The 25,407-nt window shown below is 42.7% G+C and overlaps 1 protein-coding gene across 1 annotated transcript in view; it reads left to right on the top strand.

The window, feature by feature from the left end:
• hcn2b (hyperpolarization activated cyclic nucleotide-gated potassium channel 2b) overlaps window positions 1-25,407 on the top strand; it is a 42,622-nt gene that overhangs the window by 4,624 nt on the left and 12,591 nt on the right. The window contains exons 2-4 of the mRNA XM_036521093.1: window positions 1,021-1,444; window positions 12,480-12,641; window positions 20,813-21,031. Of these exons, the coding sequence (XP_036376986.1) occupies window positions 1,021-1,444; window positions 12,480-12,641; window positions 20,813-21,031 (805 nt within the window). The remainder of the gene's footprint in view (window positions 1-1,020; window positions 1,445-12,479; window positions 12,642-20,812; window positions 21,032-25,407) is intronic.

Genomic DNA, 25,407 nt, shown 5'->3' with positions numbered 1-25,407 from the left:
CACCTACTACAGTTAAACTGGATTACGATTCCGAGTGTGTCGTGCCTTGGTCTGTTTTTACCCGATTATTTTCTTACTCGTTGCTAGGGTTTAGAATCAATTCACCAAGCAGTTCCGGTTTCATATTTCTCTCTACTCGCTCGCTTCAGTGTCCTTGTGTTGACCTTGCAGACAGAAGGAAGATAACATTTGATCCCTGACTCATTTGAACGGTGTTTTTCAGTCAGTGATTTTATTTTATGTAGACACCGCTCGGTCTGCTAATGTGCGTACGTGTCTGGCGCGCGAGAAATGAAGGGTATTGGCAGGGTGTGACTACATTGTTTGAATACTGCCGTTGTTCACAATAGATGTTGAGGGGTGTTAGAGGGTTGAGCTGGAGACGGCTCTAGGCAACAGCACCAACGAAGGTTTACCTCCAAAATGCCACAGGGATATTATACAAGATCAGCGTCTTTCTGCCTGCGTGAATGGTTATTCTGCTGTTGTTCAATGTGCAATGAACCAATACAATTTAGTGTAACTACCCCCACAAATTCAACTACACAATAAAAGCAAATGTAACACAATCATTTATTGTATTACTGCAGCAACAAAAATGATACAAAAATAAAAAGAATAATGGTCATTAATATAATGAGAATTATTAGCATAATTTAAACATGAATTGGGTGGTTTATCCATGAGATATGTGAGGAATGAAGAATGTGTTGGAAAGTTTGATCAAAAATGTCAATAAAATGCATTGATACAGTCAAGGCACATATGCGCAAGGCTTTCAGACAAGCTCAAAAATGTTTCAAAAAACTAAGAGCTTGCACACTTCAAAAACTTATTTATAAAAATAATTTGCGTTTGGTACACAACTAGACCATAGATCATTTTACCACATTTGCCATTTGCCTTGCAGTGCTACCTGTTTCTCATTTAGAAGACTTGTTCCAAAATTGGATGCTCCCCAGGGATTCATTTCGCATCTCTCTCACTCTTGGTTTGTTCTTCCTTCCCCTGTTGTCTCAGGTTCTACTGGGATTTCACAATGCTCATGTTTATGGTAGGAAACCTGATCATCATCCCAGTGGGCATCACTTTCTTCAAGGACGAGACCACCACCCCGTGGATTATCTTCAACGTGGTATCCGACACATTCTTCCTCATGGACCTGGTACTCAACTTTCGCACCGGGATTGTCTTTGAGGACAACACAGAGATTATACTGGACCCCAAGAAAATCAAGAAGAAGTACCTGAAGACCTGGTTTGTGGTGGACTTTGTCTCTTCCATCCCCGTGGATTATATCTTTCTCATCGTGGAGAAGGGCATAGACTCTGAGGTGTATAAAACAGCCCGTGCACTCCGGATCGTGCGCTTCACCAAGATCCTCAGTCTACTGAGGCTCCTCAGACTCTCCAGGCTCATCCGCTACATCCACCAATGGGAGGAGGTAAGATGGGTGCTAGATTTGGACATTATGTCCACCAGTTGGAAGAGGTAAAGCAAATGGTAGCTGTAGGAATTATATCCACCAATGGATGGAGGTAATGTCACCAGCAGGCAGTACAGTATGTACACCAGTGGGAAGAGGTAAGATGGATGGTGGGTTTAGGTGTCATGCCAGCCAATAAGAATATAACACTTACCTATGGAACTTTCCTACATTTTTAGCTTCATATTCTTATAGCACTTACCTTTACATTACATTATTTTCCTGTAACAGATGATATTAGCCAAAGTGACTTACACAGGTTATAGTTTTTTTTTTTTACGTTACCCATTTATACAATTGGATATTTACTGAGGCAACGCTGGGGTAAATGCCTTGCTCAGGGGTACAGCAGCAGTGCCCCTGTGGGGAATCAAACTAGCAACCTTTCGGTTAGGAGTACTGCTCCTTACGACTATGCTACTCTGCCGCCCCACTTATCTCAGAGAGAATCATGTGTTTATTCTTCTTCCTGTTGCAACAGCTTTGTTGAGGCAGAAAATAGATGCGATTCCTTCCACTTTCAGAAATTAGGTGCACTTTTTCTACCGTAGTTGACTTGCTGATTTCCTGAGCTGCAGATTCTTTGTTGACAAGGAAGTTGGAGTGGGAGCAAAATTATTTTATCATTGATGTTGTCAATGGGGGATGGTTTCAGTATTAAGAGCTGCACATTAAGTCCTTGTGATTAATCATTTTGCTTTCAATCAGTTTGTTCTGGCTCCTTGCAGAACATTTCTTCCTTTACAAATTTCCACTTATGCTCACGTTGGAGGGGACAGGGCTTGTGTCTCCCAGTTGCTCCCCTAATGTCAGTGTCGGTGTTCATCACTGTTAGTGTCCAGCTTCACCATTGAAGGCAGGTCAATAATGGTATTGTGCAGTGTCACTACGGTTGGATTGGTTTGTGTTACCTTAATAAGTTTGGATGGCCGAAGTAAAGAACAGCTCCAAGTATAAGTAAAGCACAAAGTGTAAGTAAAGCAAAAACATGCAGAATGAAGTGACCTGATGAAGTTTAGGGGCAGCCATGCCAGCACGCTAACCCTCGGGTCCATGTATCACACATAGCCATAGGTTATAGTCACTGGTGGATGTCTATCACTCGGCTGCTGTAAAAGGGAAAGCTTTATGCTTTCATGTAGTGGCATTCATGTAGCGTACGTCCATTTTGAACTATATACTTGGTCCGTGTCTTCTGTTAGCCTAAGCTTCCACTGATTTTAATCATTTGCCTTGTAATCCCAGTGGATTTCCCAAACTACCTATATGGCACTGTGGACCATGCAAATCAAAGATTTATTACCAGATAAATCCAAAGGGGTTGATAATGCTCTCATACAGATGTTCAGGTATTGGGACCTCCACATCATATTTAAGCTGCTGTCAGAGCTGTCCCTGGTGCTAATGTTGTCTGTATTTATGTGGTTGGGGTTTGATCATGATACTTGATAGTTTAGCTTAATATTTCAGCTAAACCCTATTCCAAATGCTTTCCTTGCCAAAACAACCCTCCCCTACCTGTATGTAAATTGCTATAGTATGTTAAAAGGCACATTCAGCTTGAAGACGCAGGGTGAAGTTAATACTGCTTCATTAAGAATCACTGATTCTTGAAATTGACTGGTGAAGTAGTATTGCATGACTTACCTCCATTCAATAACCATATCAGCAAGCTAACAGAAGTGAGCAAAGATGAGAGGATGACTGAGGCAGTCACTTTACTGCCAGCCTTTTGTCCACCTCCTCAGCTGGGACACATTTCTGGCTGTATTTTTTGGCATTTAAAGAATACAGAAACAGACAATGGCAAATTAAATCAATAGCAGATTAAATAAACATTAATACAAGCAGTCATGTGCTTGTGTATCCCTAGTGAAGGTTTGTGGAGCTCTTCATTGAGTAATGCTCCCTTAACAAAGGAACAAACCAGAGTCTCATACTTCTCTAAAAAAAAGTGTTGAGAGGTTTTCTGACTGTTACTGATGAACTGGTTTCTGTCTGGTGCTGTTGATGGCATGACAGACCATCATTATGTTATCATGAGCCGTGACACTTCAAGATCTGCTCCATGTTTTCATTCTCACACAGACATCCTATCGGTGTTGTGATTTAGGAAACCGCTAAATGCATCCTCTTTACACAGCTTCATATCTGGCCCTTCCTCCTGCCATTTTGCCATAACTGACCTCTTACCGTTCTCCCTATTCTCCATCTTTTCGGCACCATCAATATCTAATAAAACGTGGCCAGAGGGAAACAGCACATTCACACACAAAGCCATCATTCTAAATTGATGGGTTGATTCTCATGTGGAAGATTACTCATGGTCAATTTTGCCTGATTAAATGGTTGACTTGCAGCATTTGGCTCATTGTCACTTCTGGTTTTCGTACATTTTGCCATTGTTTACAGAGAGGAATTCCATTACAAGTGTTCATGCGTGTCAACCTCTGCCCAACCCCCACCCTCTCAACGGACACACACACACACGTGCACGCACACATGCGCGCACACACACACACACACACACACACACACTCACACACACACACACACACTCACACACACAAACATACACATACACACACACTCCACCCTCCCTCAAATCTCAATTGTGCTTTTGTGGTTGATCATGCTCTGGCGGTTGGCCTGTTATGAAATTGAAAAATTTCCATTTAAAATGCCTAGGGATATTTTGCTGATGTATTCCTTTCAGTCCCTTCTCTTGTCCCTGTCTCTTTACATCACAGGACTATTTCAGCTCTGACCTGAAGTTGCATCAAGCGACCCTCCATAACCCGAATATCTGCTGTGCAAAAAACAAGCCACCAAGGGATGAAAACGTTATAGTGAATGGCAGTGGCGTCACAGTGCAGTTTGGCTCGCAGTTTAAATGGGTCCAAGCTGTGAAGAGAGGGAGTAGGAGCACACTGCAATGGCGAGAGCAGGAGGGGCTTGCATGTGGGAGGGGCTGGGTCCATAAGTACTAGTGTACCAGTGGAATCAAACCCAATGGAAGAGAGTCACAGAGTCCAAAGAGCCAAGGGCCAAGCTTTAGGCGACATCCATCAATAGAGAACAAGGGGCAGAGAGAGGAGCTCCCTGGGAAATCTGGTTGGTAGTAGTTTGTACAGTGGGAGGAGACCTGAGGAATATAGTGTTCTGTGACAGGAAACAACTTAGATAGAGACCACTGTGCTGTCAAGTGGATATGCCGGACAGAATATGCCCATGAGGCTGAGATTTCATGTTGGCTCACATGTCTTTTTCAAACACAGCTCCCTCTCTGCGTCTTTCTCATTTGATTAGAGATCATAGATGAAATAAAATTCAGAGCCATATGGATCTAATAATATTGAGTTATGTATGTCTGTATTTGAGTCTGTGATTAAATCTGTGTGGCATGGAGGGTGCCTTCTCCTTCCTGTGTTTCAGGGAATACTCACTCATGATCTTGAAGCAAATGTCCATGGCTGGTCAATGTATCAAAAAATATATATGTTGCAAATCAGCATGCTGTGGTCAAAAGAATGAGCCTGAATACATCCTTGTCCATATACAGAGCAATAAAACACAGTGGCTGAGTGGTGATATCTGTTGGGTGGTGGTAAAATACAGCAACAGGGTGTGGCTTGAATGTAGAAACAGCACTTGTTTTGGAACTCCACATTAAGGCTTATTTAGCTTCAGAGGCTGCCTGACAGCTGTCAGTCCGTGAAGAATTATGTCAGAGCCATGTGGCAGAGGACCTGTGATCTGAATTTCTCCCTCCGCTGGCTTTCGCTCTTCCCCTGCCACTCTCCAGTGGCCGAACTAATGCACAGCGCCGCTCCCCTTTTCACATTGCGGTAATTGCTTTAACCCCTGCATGCCTTGCTTTACCTTGAGCGCCTCTTCCTAATGCAGAGCTAATTAATACAGTCCTTATGATGATGATATAAATGCAGGATCTACTTTTGAAGTGGAATGTTTTCACAGGAGAAGAAAGAATGGATGTGCTGTCAGTCTTTGAGAAAACGGTGCAACTGACGTGAGTTACAGTGATCGGTATCAGTCTGTGAACAAAAATATTGTTACTGAATGGATGCATGTCTCTTCACATTAGTTCTATGCCTTAGCAATATACAGATCCTCTAGTGTTCAGTTTCACCTGGTCTGCAGCGTTACAAAAGTACCAGAGATATATTTTCAAGTAATAGAAGCTGTATTTGGTCCTCTGGAGTCCTATGAAATGTGGTAATCATTTACAGAGAGCAGCAATTTCAGCTAAGTCACTTGTTTCCTCCTTAGAAGAAATAAAACATTTCAGCCCCAACTAGACTCAAGTTTGATGACTCAGTTGTGTGTGTTCTGTAGATCGCTTAATGGAACTATTATTCTCTTGATTACAGAGTGGTAATTTGAGTGAGGCATGGCCCTTAATTATCAGATCAACAAAGTGGCTCTCATATAAATTCTGCGCAAGAGATGAGGCTGCTGCTCACCTTTGACTGAATGATGCAACTGCTGGTGTAGGTGTGGACCACATAGAAAACTGGATTACTATACATTTTTGTGCACATCTGGTCCAATATCCTTGGCTGGAATGAAAAATTGTATTTGCGTAGGAGATTAGATTTTTTTTTTTCTTTAGAAATGTGGACTGTCAGATTAAAATCTCTAGAAATGTAACGTCTAAGTTTCAGTGTTTTAAGGGACTTGCCAGGTAAATGAATAAAGAAAGAAGGAAACAACAAATATAAATCAAGAAAGAAAGGAAGAAACAACAATCAACCAAGCCAAGATGAGAACCAAACTCAGAAATTATAAATATGGCATTGAACAAATTATAAAAAGATTTTTATGGTGCGATTTTTGATGGCTTTCAAACTGACAGGCAAACCATTACAGTCATTTCAGGACTGAGTTCTTTTTTCCATGTTCCATGTGTATCATTGAAACTCAAGCTATCATACTGATAAAAGCATCATTAAGCAATTGTGGCCATTTATGTAGATGCACTTGAAAAGTAGCTGAGATAGGTTCACTTGTCATAAATTCAAAAATGTTAGTTCTGCACGCAACACACTGGGAATGCATTTTTATATTAGTGAGCAAGATCAAACCTACAAATCTAACTACACAGCAACCACATCAATTCTGACAGTGATTTGGTCACATTTTGGTAAATAGCATCTTTATAACCCAGAATAAGCATCAAGGCTGTGGTAATAGCTTATTCACTTGTTCTCATTACACTTGTTCTCTAATTCCTTAGATCTATGTATGCAGTATCCCATACTAATCATGCTTTTAATTTAGTATATATATATATATATATATATATATATATATATATATATATATATATATATATATATATATATTTATCATACATTGATTCCGCATCCATGCAAGTTCCCTAAAATGTTGGAACAATTATCAAGTGTATGGTGGTATGACATGATGCTATATTCAGCACCAGCACTTTTTACAAAGGTTATTTCTGTTACATATCCAAATCTGTCCAAAGAGAACCAAAAACCAGGTATACTGTATCTTGACCAGTAGTGTATAATACTGTGCCATATTTTCATGCAGGTAGAAGGTGATGGTCCCACTTCCACCTTGTTCAAGTTCCAACCAGATGTCATTTCATCATTCTCGTTTCTGTTACTAAATTTAAATCAAGTGGCTTAGTCAGATGAATAAAATTGCATGTCAGATATTTCACCATTTTCACTTAAGTGGAATGATTTGGTTTAAAAAGAGATTGAATTTGATAATTATATTAAAATCACTTGCCATCGTTGAATTAGATAATTACTTTAAAATCATTCAAGTAATTGAATGCTTCTGTGTCAAGAAAGTTTTCAAAAAGTAGTTATGAAAATGAATGTAAGTTATGTAATTGTTATTGAGTACAGTTCAATTCAATGAAGAATCCAACTTCTTAGTAGGAAAATGTGTATGTGTGTATCCACCAGCTGAATAAATCAGTTCATAGACAGCCTGGTGTTTGTGCTGACCACTTGATTAATATAGGCTCATTTTTATTAGGTTTCCTAGCCCAGAATGGCTGGATCCTTAGTGTTCTTGTTTACCTTTCTTAGAGTGGATAGAACTTCAGATGGTTCTTTGAACACGCCCTTTATTTCTATGTTGCACAATTAAAGACATCCTTTGCATAATCATCTGGCACCCATGCTTGGGATGAACTAACTGAAATGTTGGTTTGATGCATCAGAAATCAGTGACTTTTATTGCAGCTCACTATCTGCACAGTTGTGTATAGTTTGTGTACCTGTGTAAACTCAGTATATACATTTACCTTAAGTTTCCTAAACATTTGATGCTAACACCTTGGACAAAATTAGATTTCTGTTTTACTGATTTTTTCCCTGCTTTTTCTACTTTGTGCAAACCTTTTTGGACATGCCAATTGCAGATTAGGCTTGTCACAATGCGACAATCTTTCTGAAGCAGGCACTCACTGAAGCAAGATGCATCCTGATAATTCTAATCCTGATGCATTATCAAGCAGCCTGTTTTTCACACTACAAGTTCCACAGTCCACCTCAGTCATGTGGATCCCAGTTAGAAGCTGCATACCCACTGACATCATCCGAGCAACTTGCAGGTGCAAGGTTTCCTCATCTCACCACTCTCAGGGTGCCTGAGAGTGGTGAGATGAGGAAACCTACCCCTTCCCTGGCAGAATTATGCCAGTTTCGGGGCTCCTGGTCATTGTCAGGACATGGCTGGGTTTGAACCTAAGCTTTGAGCTTAACCTACACTCCGGGCCATCACTTTGACAACTGATCTATTATTATTAGGAATTAAATAAAAGACCAAATTTGATCTCCTATATGAGCTTGTAACTAAATGCAATCTAAGTTCAAGAGTGCAATATACAGTGGACCCCTGTTATAAGTTTTTTTGATTGTGAATATTGACAAAAAAAATTTATAGTGTATAATCGGCTCCAGACTTCAGAGTAGTGCAATGTATGTTGTAAAGCATATGTAAAGTTTTATATGTACTTTACAACTGTCAAAACTGGCTTAGTCTTCCACTCTGGTGAAAATGAAACGTGTTTATTTCTGTACAAATGAGAGAGCAATGCAGGCAAATATCACCGTATGTATCATCATAAAGATTACCATGCAAACTTGCTATTGTAGTCTTTAGAGTTCTTTGATAGATAGTGCATGCAGGCAGATATTGTTTAGAGTGTGGGCCTTAACTTAACTTAATCTTAACTTACTGTTGGAGTTTTTTCTGCTATGTTATATTGATTTGGGAGTAGTGAAGCCCTGGAAATAATGAACTTGAAGCTTGAAGCCAGAAGGGGTTTGTTGTAATGAGGATGCATAGTATATGTGATGGAGACATGCAGCCAAATGCAAAAGCATGTCCGTGGAAATGGATTTATTCTCCAACTGCAAATACATTTCCATCAGAAGAGATTTACTCTCCTCATTTGTTTTAAAACTATTTGCCCTGTGGAGATATGATTAGAATTTGTATTCTTTGATTACTAGGGATTACCATAAATTCACAAGAACATCTCCTGGAATTAATTGAAGCTGGTTCTCTCTTTGCTAATTAATTAACAAAACATGTAAGTGGAATGACATTTCAAAATTCAGAATAAAGCCTTTTGAGACCAAAGGTTATACGAGCGTGGTCAGACCGTTCGATTTGTAATTTGGTTTTGTAAAACTGGTGAAACCTGCGTTGGGCTACACTTTCCAATGCAGGGGTTTACCCTAGGGAGCTGACGGGTTGTGGATTCATAGCTGAGTTTTTTCAGATATCATTTGTCCCAGGTTGTTTTCCTGAGGCTTATAGTTCTTCATTTTATAATCCTAAATTTTAAAAGTTAAAATTTTTTAATTTTGCTGTTCACTTGTTTGCTCCCCCATCAGATTTAAGTAGCTAAACTGAAAGCGTTTGTGGCTGACAGCTGCTTAAAACTCCACCCCTGAGCCCAAGCAAGACCCATTATGTCTCCTGTGTGGTAGAGCCACATGGCACTGGAGGCTAAAATGCACTGTGCATGCTGGGTGCCTTCTCCAGTACCATCGGAACGATTCAGACTTGCCTGGAATAGTGAAAGCAGTTTCCCCTTGAGGAAACTCAGTATCACCAACTTCCATCTGCTTTTCAAATTGGGAATGGATGTGGATGAGTGGATGAACTGGCTAGGCAGTACTAAACACCTGAGCTGATTTCAACAGTAGGCCATGATATTGGGTCCCAGAGGCATTTATGAAAATGAAAATGAAAATGCCAGATCTTTTATTTGCCTTTTAAAGGACATGTGCAGGTAAACATTTCTGGTTATACCATTAAGGCAGAAAGCAACATGCTGAAATTGACATAAAAATCCAGATATGGCATAGTGGTTAAATACCTAGGCTGGCTACCTGAAAGTTACAGGTTTCACCCACCAGTCAGGCATTACTATTGTACCCTTGACTTAAGCACTTAATCTGAATAGCTTCAGAAAATATATAGTCATGTCCATGGATGACGTATAAAATATAAGTTATGTTATCTGACTCAGTAAAGCAAATGAAATAGCAACAACATCAGTAATGATAATAATAATGATAAATGCAGCACCCTCCCCACCCCCCCCCCCCCCCGAACCCCAAACAGCATGCTGAGTTATTATCCTCATCGTAATGATAATGGAGTGAGAGTCTGGCTGTAATGCAGGCTGCTGTCTTGCCCCATCAGTGGCTTGGGTGCAAGACTCCTGCGTTGTGTGATTGATCTGCTGTCCCTGACAGTAACTGATGCCTTGGGAGAGGCTGATGCCAGGCTGATGTGCTGATGTTGGTGCTGCCTCATTCATCACAGCAAGTTTGTCTGATCAAACTAGCATGCCTCTGAGCACTCTGTTAGCTTTATTCCTGTACTGGGCGTAGAGACCCTGACCACAGTGTCACCACAGAGAACAGTTACAGAGATGACGTGCGTTCTCGCTGTGTGGCCACACCGCTGTGATAAGCATAACAGTCGCAAGCCGTCTGTGCACGGTGGTCTGTGACAGCCTTAGATGTGTGCAGGTAGCCAGTGCCTTCAGATACGTGTGGAAATGGCTCAAAAGGCAAGCATGACTTTGGAAATAGAACTGAACTGCAAGAAAATGGAGGGTGAAATTTTCAGGTCAGAGCTTGTTCTGACCATTTGATTGTGCCGCATTAGCAAGTGACTGTCTGAGGTTGAGTGATGCAGGAGAATCCTTAACTGGTCTCACCTTGAGATGGTATTGTAATGGGCTCTGAAACACATTTAAATTGGTCAAAGTTTTAAATATGAAATTTTCAGTTTGAATGACGTGATGAGGAATGTTGTCTGACTGTAAGAAATAGGAGGACTAATGGATGAAGAATCAGGCTTGATGTTGGCCAGGTATATGTACACACTCCTTATGAGTAAGAACACGTCATTCGGGGGTTAAAAAATAGCAGTGGGATGCTGTCCGAAGTTTCTAGTCCTGTTGTTATGTAGGGCAGTCAGCTTGTCTCAGGTGTGGCTTGCTTTGTTCGCTCCTGTTGAGCGGGCAGAAGCTCTGTGGTGAGCTGCTCTCCCTCTCCTGCTGGGCTCCTCCTGCACACCCACATGAGGCGGGCTGTGGCCCGTGCCAGGAGACCTGCAGCGAGCTCTGTTTACACTGCTGCAAACAAGCACGCCACACACAGATGCTCCCGAGAAACGCTCCTGCCTGCAGGTAGAGATTAGAGAACGCATCCTCGCCCTCATCATCCTGTCAGCGTCAGAGCAGCTGGAGGTGCAGGGGACCCTGCAACACCGCCATCGGTCGAGACAACGGATACGGAACACTGTCTGCGCCCACCACCGCCTAAAATTGTTTTGCTCATTATAGCTCGACTTGTCGGTTGGTCTGCGATGAATATGGAACAGCGTCTTGTCTTTGACAGATCTCGAAGTCCCTCTTGCATTTCCAAAAGTTTAAAGATTCAGCCGGATGTTTGAAGTTTGGATCTGGGTTGTCCCATGGAACTACGCATACGTTTGAGTTGGAGTGTCACTGCAGACAGCGAGGGAAGAGGGGGGCATAATGGCAGCAGTCGGAGGTGGTCATTGGATGATTGATCACCTGTTTGTTTTGTGTCCGTTTATGAGCGCTGTGCAGATTACGGAGCACTGCTCCTGACAAGTTCTTCAGCAGAAATGTGTCTCTGCAGTCTGTCTGATTACTTGCCCCGGGACGTCCTCTCTCCCTCATTAATTCCACAATGTCTCCCCGTATTGTACTTTGGCTGCTTTCTCTGGTTTGAAAGGCAGTTTTTCATTTAGACATCCTTAGCTTGCGAACAAGATAACAAAGTATCTCTTGTGAGAGTGATACTTGTAGGAGATTCCCATTGTGTAGATGTAAACCCAATGACATATGAAGACAGGTAGTGGGTAGGAACAGATAGATTATGAGCTAGAAAGGGCTGGTGTACATGTGCATAAAAGCATGTTTGAAATGTACATATTTTAAACATTTATTTACATTTACATTTATTTATCTAGACGCTTTTATCCAAAGCAACGTACAAAAGTGCATACAGTTCCAATTTAAATCACAAAGGGTTTAAAATTGGATATATTTCAAGTTTCTAGTTCTTACAGTTTGTGGTGATACATACTGGCTATATACTGCATATAACAGTAACAAAGTAGTTGTTGGCATGAAGCAGTACAGACCTATGTGTTGGGGCCAGCCAGAAGAATTGGTAGGTACTGAGAACTGCCATTTCCTACACACATTTTCCAGCCTAACCTGTACTGCAGCTCTCTAAACTAAGCTGTTCAGGGTCTCCTAAGTGCCTGAAACATGGGTGGGTGGCAAGAAGCTCATTTCTAAATATACTGTCATCATGGAGGTAGCAGGATGTCTTATTTGAATGCATTACCATTAATGAAAAATGGACTGACGTTTAATAATACACACCGTCTCCCTTTCTCTCTCTTTCCTGTCGTGTGACAGATCTTCCATATGACCTACGACTTGGCCAGCGCTGTGATGCGGATCTTTAACCTGATCGGCATGATGCTGCTGCTGTGCCACTGGGACGGCTGCCTGCAGTTCCTGGTGCCCATGCTGCAGGACTTTCCCTCCGACTGCTGGGTGTCACTCAACAAGATGGTGGTACGTGCCGTCCCCCTCCGCTGTCACTTCTCGACCCCTCACTCCGCCGGGCTCCATCAAAAGACATTACGCGGCAATAACGACGTGTCCTAGGTGGCGGGGGTGAGGTCTCGCCGTGGTACCGCAGCAAAGCGTGTGTGTCTCAGGCTCCGGTTGTAGTCATTCTGAGCCTCGTTCTCATTCTGCTTTGGGGAACTCCAAGCGCTGCGCCCAGGAGTGGCAGTCGTTCCTTCGCACCCCTCTCAGTAAGATCCATCACATCAAAAAAAAAAAAAAAGTCTGAAGAAGTGAGAGATGAGCATTAAGTTAGGCTTACGCTCACCACGCAGAGGCTTAGTGTGGAGAGGCTGATGACAGCAAGATGGCAAGATAAAAGTAAAAAGGAAAGATGAAACTGGAAGGTGGTGTCACACCTGCACTTTGTTCACGCTCCACCTGAAGATAAAGGAGAGCAGTTTATAGCACTATCAATCCCTCATCTTCTGTGAGCTCAAAAAGGTGACATCCAGTTTCAATGCACACAGACTTAATATGGTTTTAAATGTGTCAGGCCTGGTGTCACAAGTTGTTGACAAAGAGGTGTTACCCATTTCTTCAGCAGCATAATTCGCATTATATAATTTTTTTTTTAAATCTCATTTTCTGTATATGAATGGAATACCAATCATCCATTGGCTGAGGATCCTGCATATCCTTCACAAATATCTGGGTCACTATTTGATAGTATCTTTTTTCAAATTGAGCTGGTCTTCAATCAGCAACTGATTGAATGAAATGTTAATACACAGATATTAGAAGATAATCTTTATTCTCAGTGAATGGCTTCACAAGGAATTATGATCGACTGTTTAATTGCCCAAACTGGTGGATATCTGAGAATTATCTGACTGTGGTTTTGCATACAGAACTGTCCTTATGAGTCCTCCGACCTTGGTTGCATATATGGGGATAAGCAAGATTTGAAATCAGTGCTCCATATTTATTCATTCCCTTGTTAGAAACAGAAAAAGACCTGTATAATTCTTTTTTATTCAGATGAATGGAACTTGTTTCTAACACTAACGCCTCTGAAAAAACAGAATCATGTTTTCCAACGAATGGTGTGTCTTTCAAAAAACCAAGATGGAAATGATTCATACCTCCATGTATTTGCAAACAAATCCTGCTGAAATAATCCTGCTTCAACATTCTGTTGTCTGGACATTCATACAAAGCTTCTGGTGCTTTGACCTGAGTACAAAAGGAGATTAAGCACAGAAATAATCTAACCATAGTCATGGTTAGCTGTCAATTTCAAGCACATTTTGGCAAATTTCAGGGTCTTTTTTCTGACCTCCACAGGTCAGAAAATGGTGACAAAACATCAACATACTGTACATCTTAACCTGGATGCTTCCACTGGAGCATCCATTGGCAATACGTCCCAGAGCACTGGAAGGGTTGTTACCTCAATTTCATCTCAGTGTAGTGTGAGGGAACCCAAGAAGAATCATAGCAACACAATTTTTGAAAACCTACCATTTAATGTCGGGTGCATGAATCTGGTATTCATGGCAGAGCTGTGAGGAAGAAGCCTCTTTAGAAGCAACGACTGAAAAATAAGCAGCACAGATTTGTCATACTTCATTCTAATGATTCACTTGGGACCATATTTCATGTTCACAGAATGAGCTATACAGAAATACATGTCAACAGTATGTGCGGTGCAGAAAAGGTGAAGCTCATGTTGATTAGAGTGTCATCTGGTCTGTGAAATATGGAAGCAGATCTGTTTTGCTTTGGGGTTGATTAGCATCTTCTGGCACTCCTGACACTGTCAGACACGGGAAAGAAGTATTATAGCAAAAACCAGGATGTGTTTGGTCCATCCTGCTACTAAGCCCAACATTTGGTTTAAAAAACAGTATGCATGAAATGATCAAAAAAGCATGCATCAATGTCTACATGGGAAACACATTAATTGCTCAGCACTGGCCATTGTGATCTCCATACCTTTACCCAATATATCATCTCTAGCTTGACCTCAAGAAAGGTGCATGTTTAAGAAAGGAATGAAGAAATATGGAATAGCTGAAGAAATCCAGTGTGGAGGACTAATCAAAAATCCCACAGGAGAAGTGCCACAACCTACAGGAAGTGAAAGTGGATTCGCAAAATACTGATTGCAGAGATGCGGTTATGGTGTTTTTGAAAAAAAGATTATTTGGGAAACACATGATGCTGCTTTTTGTGGAGTTGTTAGTTTGTGTCATTTGGTGCAGAAAGATAATTCTGCAGTTTGTTTTTTCCGTTAAGTATCATGAATAAATATAGAGGATAGTGTATGTGCTACTGTGAACATATATATTGCCATAATCTCAGATCCGGGAAAAGGAAGCATACCTTTCCCTTCAGTAGCAAAATCGTTCATTTTGTTTCCTTCAACTATTGTTAAATTTTCCTTATTGCTTTAAATACATATGGCTGCATTGTCAGATATGGTCATTTGAGGCCTGTCCTGTGACATTGGCGCTCTGTTTGTTTTGAAGTCGTCTCGCACCTGTACTGTTTGATAGCGCTAATCAGATGCTGCTGCCCCTGGTCTTATCCCTGTCCTTTCAAAAGGCCCTGCATTTATCACCCCATAATCTGCCAGCCAAGCGCACAGTGATGTCTGTGGCAGTGCTGAGAGGCGGAGACATTCCCTGACAGCCCTCCGTCCCCTCACACACACTACAGCACCTCCTTTCCCTCACACACACTAGAGCCCTCTGTCCCCTCACATAAACTACAGCACCTCTTTGCCCTCACACACCCTACAGCACCTCTTTTCCCTCACACACACCACAGTCCTCTGTCCCCTCATGTAAACTATGGCACCTCTTTTCCCTTACACACACTATAGCACCTCTGTTTCTTCACACATACCACAGTCCTCTGTCCCCCCCCCCCCCACACACACACACACACACCACAGTCCTCTGTTCCCTCACACACACACACACACACACACACCACAGTCCTCCGTTCCCTCACACACACACACACACAACACACACACCACACAGCCCTCTGTTCCCTCACACACACTGCAGAGCCTCTGTTATCACAACTGCACTTGCATGCATGTGCAATACAGACTCCCTGCTTGTGACACTTAAAGATTTTATTCAGTCCAGTATGGCACTCGCTGGGAGCCTAGCTTTCATAAACGAGCGTGAGATCTGCGGCGTTGAGACCGACAGACGGACACACAGTCTGCAGATGGAAGCAGTTGCAGAGAGCATGTGGCTGCCTTCCAAAGGTGCTTGGAGCTGCTTGTCTCAGTCCCCAAGTGCCAGATGGATGCAGGACCCATGGAGAGGAACAGTGGGCAGGTGTCAGTGCCACTCATCTCCATGTGGACCCATGTGACGGACTGTTCTCTCCAACTCGCCGTCCCCAGTGGATTTCTGAATCTAAATCACGGGATATGAGGAGATTAATGAGAGTTTTTGTTGTTGCACCGTGAGTCTGTCCCTTCCTCTGGATTGTGGAATGCACATTGCGCGACTAGGATGCCCTGTTCTTGTCAGTCAGCGTACCTGCTCGTGCCCTGTGCCAGTTTGTGTGCGCAGTCATCCAGACCACTGCCATAGCTCAGCAATCAAGGTCGTTGTCTCTCGAGGGGCGCGCTGCTTCTAACAGAGGGCACAGCGTTACATGATACATCCCCCTGCCACTTGAGACTCCTTCACATCGAGTGGTTGGCCTCTTGTAGCGTCGGTCATCACACAGCGGCCAATTCGTCTTCAGTGCGCCTATGTAATCTGCCGAGCACCATTTGGCTCAACAGTGCTAATTCTCCGAGAGAGAAGTCACTCACTCGGCTGCTTTAAGCCCCTGAGATGCTTAATGAGAGCTGCCCTGCATTTGAAGTGTCTGGAATGACTGTTAAGGATGTTAATGATGGCCTCTGCTGTTGCCAATCAGATCAGATATGTGTTCTGGAGATGTTTTGTTGAATTGTATAAATGGCAGTCTTCTGGCATAATAGTGTGACCTAGGTTATGGCCCCTTACATAACTTTTCTCCCTCTTACATAAATCGGTGGCAGGTGCTTTAGGCTTCAATCTTACCTCACTTTCAATAAATCTATATGCACAGATCATTGAGGCAGAATAATACCTGGTATCCTCCCTGATCCAATTGTATTCGTTGAGCATTTTGCCTTTAGAAACTGCAATAGATTAATTTTTATTCTATAAGACCCAGCAGTAAATAAAGTTGTATTTTATAGAAAAAAACTCATTTGATATCCTCCGCTGTAACTAGATTACATAATAGGACATGAATACAAACACACAAACACACACACACATGCAATGCTCACTAAAAATGTACATACAATTACAAGAATATACCTATGCATATGCATGTGGAAACACACACATGCGCACGCACACATATGCCCACTCAAACAGCATTTGCACAGACAAAATGGCAGGAAATTTCCTCCGCTTTACCACTAATTAGGACATCCTCTATTTATTCAATTACACAATCCTTCAGAGCCAAGCCTGGAGCTGTCAGGAGGCATTGCAGTGACGGCCGGCGTGGCATGCGGGCCCGTGCGATCTCTTGGCCCCACTGCTCCAGCAATGGAGGATCTGCCTTCTGCTGCTGGGAGGCAGGGCATTCCTTTCTCGCTGCTCCTCCTCTGCTGCTCCTCCAGTGCCCATGTCCCGGGGGTCAGCAGGAGTCACAGTGCCAGCGCAGGGTATGAGCATGACAGGCAGAGCTGCATGGAGAGCCCAACACACCACCCCCCCCCCCTCTGTGCCGGACACAGGCCACGCTGAGGTTATGATGATGTCAGCTTGGAAGCTGCGTGTCCAGAGATGTCTGATCGAGATGTACGCCCTCCTTCTCCTCTACCACCTCATCCTGCTTAACACCCTCCTCCAGGAACTGAGAGCAAATGTGTGTTAATCTTTGATTACCAGAGCTTGGGTTATCATTCGTAGTGCAAGCAGTAAATGAGAGCTGTTGTCATCTCTCTACTAATGGATTGTGTACAACAAGGCATTGTGCTTTGGAGGAAGGCAACTGGGTGTGTGTGTGTGTGTGTGTGTGTGTGAGAGAGAGAGAGAGAGAGAGAGAGAGAGAGAGAGAGAGAGAGAGAGAGAGAGAGAATTATATATTGTGTTAATTCTGTATTTCCGGGGGATTTTGAAGAATGATGTCTGAAGACATTAGAGAGGAACTCTAGAGAACTGATGGTCTTTATCGGCACACCTAACTCATTACAGCTCCATTTGGATGTTTTTTTGCCGCAGCAAAAACATAATTGTGCGCTGTATGGAATTAGGCTTTAATCATTGGATGCATTCCTTGATGACTAACAGTGGAGTACAATGAACAACCTCTATTCCAAAGACACCACCATACATTTTGGGCATCTGGTCAATGTAGAACGGGAGTTTGTTTCACATTTGTGACACACATGCAAAGCTGTGGCGTTCAGTTTGAAAACTTCACGCTGCTCCTGTGTCTAGAGTAGGGTTGGGTACCGAAACCCAGTGCCAACATGGTTCCGGTTCCTATATGACCGATATCTACCAGACCGAATCGCAACGCACATTTCGGTGCCTCTTAAATGCCTGAGTCAGCTGTCGATTGAAATATTTGCCCTCTGGTGCTCCGAAACGGATGTTACAGTACTGTAACTGTTATTCAGTGTTAAATTATTGTAGTTGGGTTAGGTTTTATTTTTTATGTGATTTTGTTATGTAAATTTGCTAAGTGTTTTGTACTTATTTATATTTATATATTTAAGTATACTTCAATCCTTTCGCGCACACGGTCACACCGGTGTGATTTGCCATTTAGCGCGTATGCTAAAACCAACACTAGATTGGAAAAATTCTAGCTGATTTTAGCTTTGAGGAAACAGCGATTTAACATTAAAAAACTTAACTTAACCATGTAACTTAACATACATGCTACATAGCATAAAAATATGTTACAGTACGTGCAAAAGGGTTAAACTGTTAACAGTTAATATATTGTTCAATTTCAATTTCAAATTTGCCAATAAAAAAGCCATTCTTTAATGTCGTCGACCGTTTTTTTTTAAAGTATCGGTTCAGGCACCGTTTAGGCACTGGTACCATTTTAAAAGTATCACTTTAGCACCGGTATTGGGAAAAACCCAAACAATACCCAACCCTAGTCTACAGGCCCATACAGAACATGTATTTGTGCTGATATTGTTGAGAAGAAGCAATCCATTGCCTTTACAACATGTACCTCCTCTAGAGACTGAGGCAAAGCTTAGAAGCTATCTGCTTCATTTATTATGTTTGAAATGTAATTCCTCAGTGCATTCTTGCTCTGTAAACTGAATCAGTTGTGGCCCTTCGTTTTCAAGAAATGACAGTCCATCGACTCAAAGTGACTGATGAATTGCGGTAACAAGTGTACATCCTTGTTGCATTACAGTGAACCATATGTCAACTGCACCGCACTTATAACTAAGGTGAGCAGACTAAATCACAAAATTATGGAAAATTACAGGAATATCATAGGGCCAGGGATGGACTGCTGAGACTGTGGTCATGGAGGCCAGTCTGCTCCCTGGTTTGCTTATTTGATTAGAGTAGAGCTATAAACCTGTATGGAAAGGAAGGGAACCACACAAAGGTGCATTCATAGCAAACTATGATCACGACCTGGCTGTTATAAGGTAGACTCTGCCTGAGCATGGCAAAAACACAACTAAACAAATGTCTCTGTGATGAGTGGCATATGGCATCATTGCACCACAACTGCAAACAAATGGGTTCAAAAGGATGTTCGGTCATTTGAACTAAGATTAAAAACATATATCACAGCTGCTCTCTGCCCTGAAAACGCAGTGCTGTCAGGCTGCATGAAAGCGTTAAAGCCTGGATGAGCACTGTAAATTCAGATAAACCGTGGCGACCGGGCGTGATTAAGAAAGGAAACAAATACCTGTCACATTTATTTCGGGCCTTGCTTTATGTGGTCATATTTGTTCAGCTTATCGTACTTTTGCCACTGAGGTTGATTGTTTGACAGGGTTTTCACCATTCCCGACGCACAATTGAACCGGGGGGGGGGGGGGGGGGGGGGCCAGAACAAACTGTGTGTGTTTGACCATCGTGGAGAGGAAGAAGCCCACATGCTGACAATCACAAGGTCACAGCCATTTCCGTGAGATGGCGTGTTTGCTCACCGGCTGCAGGCGATGCACAGACACCGAGAAAGGGTGAGCCGCAGGTCAGCCGCCGGGCCCTGCCCACCATGCACAGGCTTCCTGTGTGCTGTGCAGCAGATATGCAAAGACACTGCAGCGCGCCACTTTGCTGATACTGACCTGCGTTGTTATCTGAGGAAGCGGCAACCAGGCCTTTATTTGTGTCTCTGTTCCAGTGGGGCGGTCTGCTGTTGTGCTGGCCCTGCACATGGCGCCCTGGGGTGACGCGAGAGCTGCAGATTGTGGCCGCGATGCGCTGGCGTCCTTGGAGCTGGAGGAGGGGTGGGGTGGAGGGGGGGGGGGGTTCACATCGGTTCTCAGCCGCCACCTCCGCCCCAGTGCCTCTGTTCTCAGAGCTCATTGAGCCTCCCTGCAATCTCACCCACCAAACTACCTTCACATCATTCACTCTACCCACTTAGCTTTTTTTTTCCGTATTTGAAGTTAATCTCAGGTTAGGTGTTTTAATGTCCGTTTTTTTTTTCTCCACTCTTCAATCCAATTCCAAATCACATTTGCACAAAGGCTGGTTCCAAGTGCACAAAGCAAATGAAGATAAAGAAGGCCCGATTCCCAGGCAGTGGGGTGAGGAGTCTGTGCGCCGATCACTGCAGAATAGGGATATAAGTGATGACATCACTCACACTGCAAAGATAAACAGGCAACGCGCCACTGATTCCTTTTTAAGGCAGAAGAAAGAGCGTTTATAATGAATCTGGCACGGAGAAGTAGGATTGACTCACTGTATACAGTTTTTAGATGCGTTTTGAAAAGGCAAACTGAATGGATCCTTGTTAGGTTTGTCTGAAAATAATGTTGGCTCTGACAGGAATGCCACATGCCGATTAGACCTCAGGACATCTTTAGTACTTATACAGACCTACTCCATGGAAGATGATGGGAGCCCATGTCTTTCCTTTTCCCTCTGCAGAATGACACATGGAGCGAGCTGTACTCCTTCGCCCTCTTCAAGGCCATGAGCCACATGCTGTGCATTGGCTACGGGCGGCAGGCCCCTGAGAGTATGTCCGATATCTGGCTGACCATGCTGAGTATGATTGTGGGCGCCACCTGCTACGCCATGTTCATTGGCCATGCCACTGCACTCATCCAGTCCCTGGACTCCTCTCGCCGCCAGTACCAGGAGAAGGTAGGTACTCCGTGCCATCACGTATATCTGTGTGCAGCTGGCAGCTCCAGCTTTGTCTCTTCTTACAAGGCTTGATCCTATTGGCCAGGCTTATTCAGCATTATAATCTTCGTCACGTAGTGTGTCAGGCAGCGGTATGTTTTTAAATTGGAAGCCCCTGCTCCTGTTTGTTCATATCTTGGGTTAACATTGCTGTGCAAAGTCATTTATTTTAGTGGAAGTGAGGATTCTAATAGTCTTCTTTGTTTTGGAACCTCATTCTCTCTCTCTGTCTCTCTCTCTCTCTAATTGTCTGGCCTTTTTTTCCTCCATTGTTTTGTTTGTATCTTGTTCTCCAGACAGCTTGGTCTGTTTTTCTTTTTTTGGAGAGGGAGCTTGTCATGTTTTTCTAGGTCACAGTGTGGCTCTGAAGGAGGAGGAGTTCATGTGCGGTGTGTTTCCCGTTTTGCAGCTGTTACATGTCTGAGGGGAGAGAAATCGTGTTTGATGTCTTGGAGCATGCTGTAGGCCTGCCACAAGAGGACATCATTAAGTCCCATCAGGGTGACAGCAGAAATGCTTGGATTTGAGAGATACACCTGAGGGATAGGCACAATATGTGTAGAGATTTGTTGTGGTGTGGAGTTACATTGCTCATTTGACCAGCACGGTCCTTATACGTTACATCATTCTTATATACATAGATAAAATTACAAAAAAAGGTGAATGGTAAAGCGCTCACAGAGTCTTTGCATTTCGCCAGTATTAAACTCTGGTGCTGAGACAAGGATGTGATTATGTCATGGAATTGCAGTTATAAAGCACACAGTGGCTGTGAGAAATAAATGGGAACATGTTTTCTCAGTCAGGAAGAATGCATCTCATTTCTCTTTCCGGAACACTCTAGGCCCTTCTGCTCTTGTTCATAGATAAAGCTTGAAATAATGACACAGTGTAGGGCTACAGAGGGCTGCCACATAAAGCAACTCATCACATCCCCTCCAGGCATCAGTAACTTATGTATTAATCATTTAATGTAGGTGCTGCTGTAAACAGTCATACAGCTAACCAACAACTAATGATAACAGAGGAATAGGTCTGGATGTTCCAAAGATCTCGACAATAACAGCAACATTCTTGGCATCAGTTTCTACAAAAGGAAGGAGCAATTTTAGGTTGTTTATGTGAAATACCGCAAGCATTATAGTGTGTTCTGTTGTCTCGGCCTGGAATAATGTCAGTGCACCTGTCAGCAAACAAACCCAGCTCTCGATTTCGGTGTTTGACTGCAGGGAGTTGCTTGTTGTCATTGCTTTTTATTAAAAATTGGCAGCATGCTGGCGATGTGTGGCTTTCTTTGAATTTATTGCTGTGTTGTCGATACAATGTGAAGCATGGCTAGGTTTACATACCCAAGGCCTTCTGCGCTGTGCGCGGGTGTTGTTTATGTTTGCAGGAGATGATTCCCACTCGACTCTGGTGGTACGATGTGTTCCCACATGTACAGAGGCCCCGGTCTAAGCAGAGCCTTTTTTGGCCTGCTATTCCAGGGGGTGCCGCAGACCTGCAGCAGCCAGTGAATTCCAGAGGGAGTGTTGAAACTGGCAGAGGAGAGGTGCAAGGAATGGGTCACTGTGATGCAGTGAAGTGTCTCTCTGGGCTGGGGGATATTCATGAGGCAGCAGCTTGGTGTCCCAGTGATCTCCCCCTCAAGGTGATCGAGGCTCTCTTGCTCACCTCGATCTGTCCTTGACTGCCGCCTGACAGACTATCTGGTGAGCGGTAACAGAGGAGGAGGGCATTCGCCGTTGCGCAATGGCCTACCTTCTCCAGAGGATTGTTTGACTGCACTGCTGGCGATTTGGTTATGATGGAATTTGACAGATGCAAATCTGTGCTCTGGAACTGATTCACTGCGGCTCACCAGTGGTATCCATGAATATACTTTCGAAACCAAAAGTGTATTAATTCATGGTCAGATCCAGCATTCAAGTTGATATTTTAATATATAGATGGTTTCTAAATTGTTTACTGCTCATGTAGAATGTGGATAAAAGAAGTGTGAGAGACTGATATAAAACACTGAATGACACTCCTTCAAAGCAGGTGTAAAACATACACTTGAACAGAAACGGTTAGTAGTGAGCACAAACAACAATAAACTATTGATAAGGTGACAGCCCTCTTATAGCATTCATTTGTGTTTCTTACACTCTATTATACCACTTTGCCCTGTCCAACTGCATATGTTCATTCACCCACTAGCAGTTCAGTGTACTGAGATGGATCCATTAAGTCTCCCTGTTCAGTCACAAAATTGCAAAGAGCAAAAAAGAAGGTTCTTTAGTTACAGAGCCCTAAAACTGCACATTCAAGTTACTTATGTTGTATGACAATAAAAACTTAACTATTTAATGTAGCCATCTGTGTCAGGTTTAAAACTCTTTAGCTATGGATGGGCCTTTTGACATTTTCTGAATTGCTGGCTGATGTCCAAGTTATTGGCAAGTAATTCAGGAAAAAAAAAAACGAATTTTCATTCTTGCAAGCCCCCAAAACCTCATTTGCTTCCTATGACTTGATATTAAGCAACTATTACAGCTGCTTATGTAACATTTCTCATTAATTTCAGCAACCACTGAGCTCATGATGTGTAAGAAATGAAGAAAAAAAAACAGAAAAAACAAAACAGTGTGAATGTATTGCTCAAAGTTAAGATAAAAGCATAGTGCAGTCAGATTAGCTAGAATTTTCATTTTGTGTAAATGAACATCTTCTCTAATGGAGGATTATATCTCCTATCCCAATAATCAATAATATGATGTTATGATTATTGGCTGCTGAAGACCTGCTTTCTGGATCACCTTGAAAACTCCATTCATGGTGGCATGGAGATATTAAACATTTTCTGCCAGTCCTACTCTTGATGATCTAACCTGGATCAGCCATCACAAGAGTAGAGGGCCTGGACCGCTGACCGGCTGCCCAGTCAACATGAGATTTTCCCCTCTGCTGGGGGTGGGTTTTCTGCTTATGTGGCTCAGGTTGACATATTATACAGTATTTATATAGTCACAAACTACACATATATATATTGCCACCATGGAACGAGTTAATGTCAGATATTTACAGTGTGTTTGATCAGTAAAGAACAAAGTCCTCTTAAATGGGCACCCCCCTCAGTATCAGCACTATGGCTTGCATTAGTCACATCCAACCCTGGCCCTATAGCACAAAGAAGACAGTTTAATTTCCTTCACTCCTCTCATGGAAGATGGTGGTGACAGATACATAGTATGTCTGTGTGGGCTGGCTTTATGGTCTATTAAAAACCCTCTGGACATCATGATAAATCCAGTGGACATGGAAATCAGATTGGATTTACAACATGTAATGAAACAATTGGTAACTGTATATTAGAATGGTGGGGAAGACAGTAAGTGTAGTTGCAGTAAGCAGCAATTGTTTCATTGAAAGCATCTTTATAAGAGAGTGGTCCTTATGCACATTCATTTTATGCTCATGGAGATACATACAGATATGTTTACTGCTATACACTACTATAGTATGGGCCTTTGCCGTGTACATAGCAGCCCATTTGCTGCAGGCACAGTTTGTAGAGCTGTCAGATGTGTCTACAGCATTGGCCCACAGAGATACAGTGACTCAGAGCTTGTGAATCAGAGCTGCATAACTTTGAACAGACAGGCATTCATTAATCAGCTTCAGCAAACAACGAGCCTATCCATTAATCCGCTGCTAAGGTTTGATGAGTGGCTGTTCCCTTACTCACTCCTACATGGGGAACTTTTGGGGTCTCGATGCATCTGATAGATATACATACAGAGCATGCCCAGTGGTGCCCCATTTCAGGAATGGCAAATGATTTCTTGTTTCTTTCTAACCTGTTATAATCCAAAACGGCTTTTTTAAGGACAGGAAAAAGCAGCTCTTTTTTCCTGCTTTTTATTAGTACTTTATTAAATGTGTCTTCTGGCTTTTACCTTTGAAGGAAAGGCTGTCGAAATTGAAATTCATTGCTCAACCTTTGCTTCTAATACAGCCATGGTCAATGATCACATGGTGATGAGTCTGCATTTTATTTTCAACAATTGTACTGAAATTGTTCTGTGATTGACTAATAGTCTAAATGTGCTCAGCATGAGAGGAAATCTATAGTCTTGCTGGGACAAAGGCGGAGTGAATTCCATCACATTTTTTTATCGAGGCAACCCTGCAAATTCAGTCAAGATTCACCTTGAGGGTGTGCATCTGGGCCTGATGAAGGCACTGTATGTTGTTGGAAGTGGGAAGCATTAGGATTTTTTTTCCCCTTGTTGGAACAAGATGGGCAGTGGCCTAAAACAGTGTTCTTCAAGTCTTTATACTCTATCTTT

This window comes from Megalops cyprinoides, chromosome 2 (genome assembly GCF_013368585.1).
Source record: "Megalops cyprinoides isolate fMegCyp1 chromosome 2, fMegCyp1.pri, whole genome shotgun sequence".
In the NCBI taxonomy this organism is placed as follows: Eukaryota; Metazoa; Chordata; class Actinopteri; order Elopiformes; family Megalopidae; genus Megalops; species Megalops cyprinoides.
This window is presented reverse-complemented; position numbering and strand designations above follow the sequence as displayed.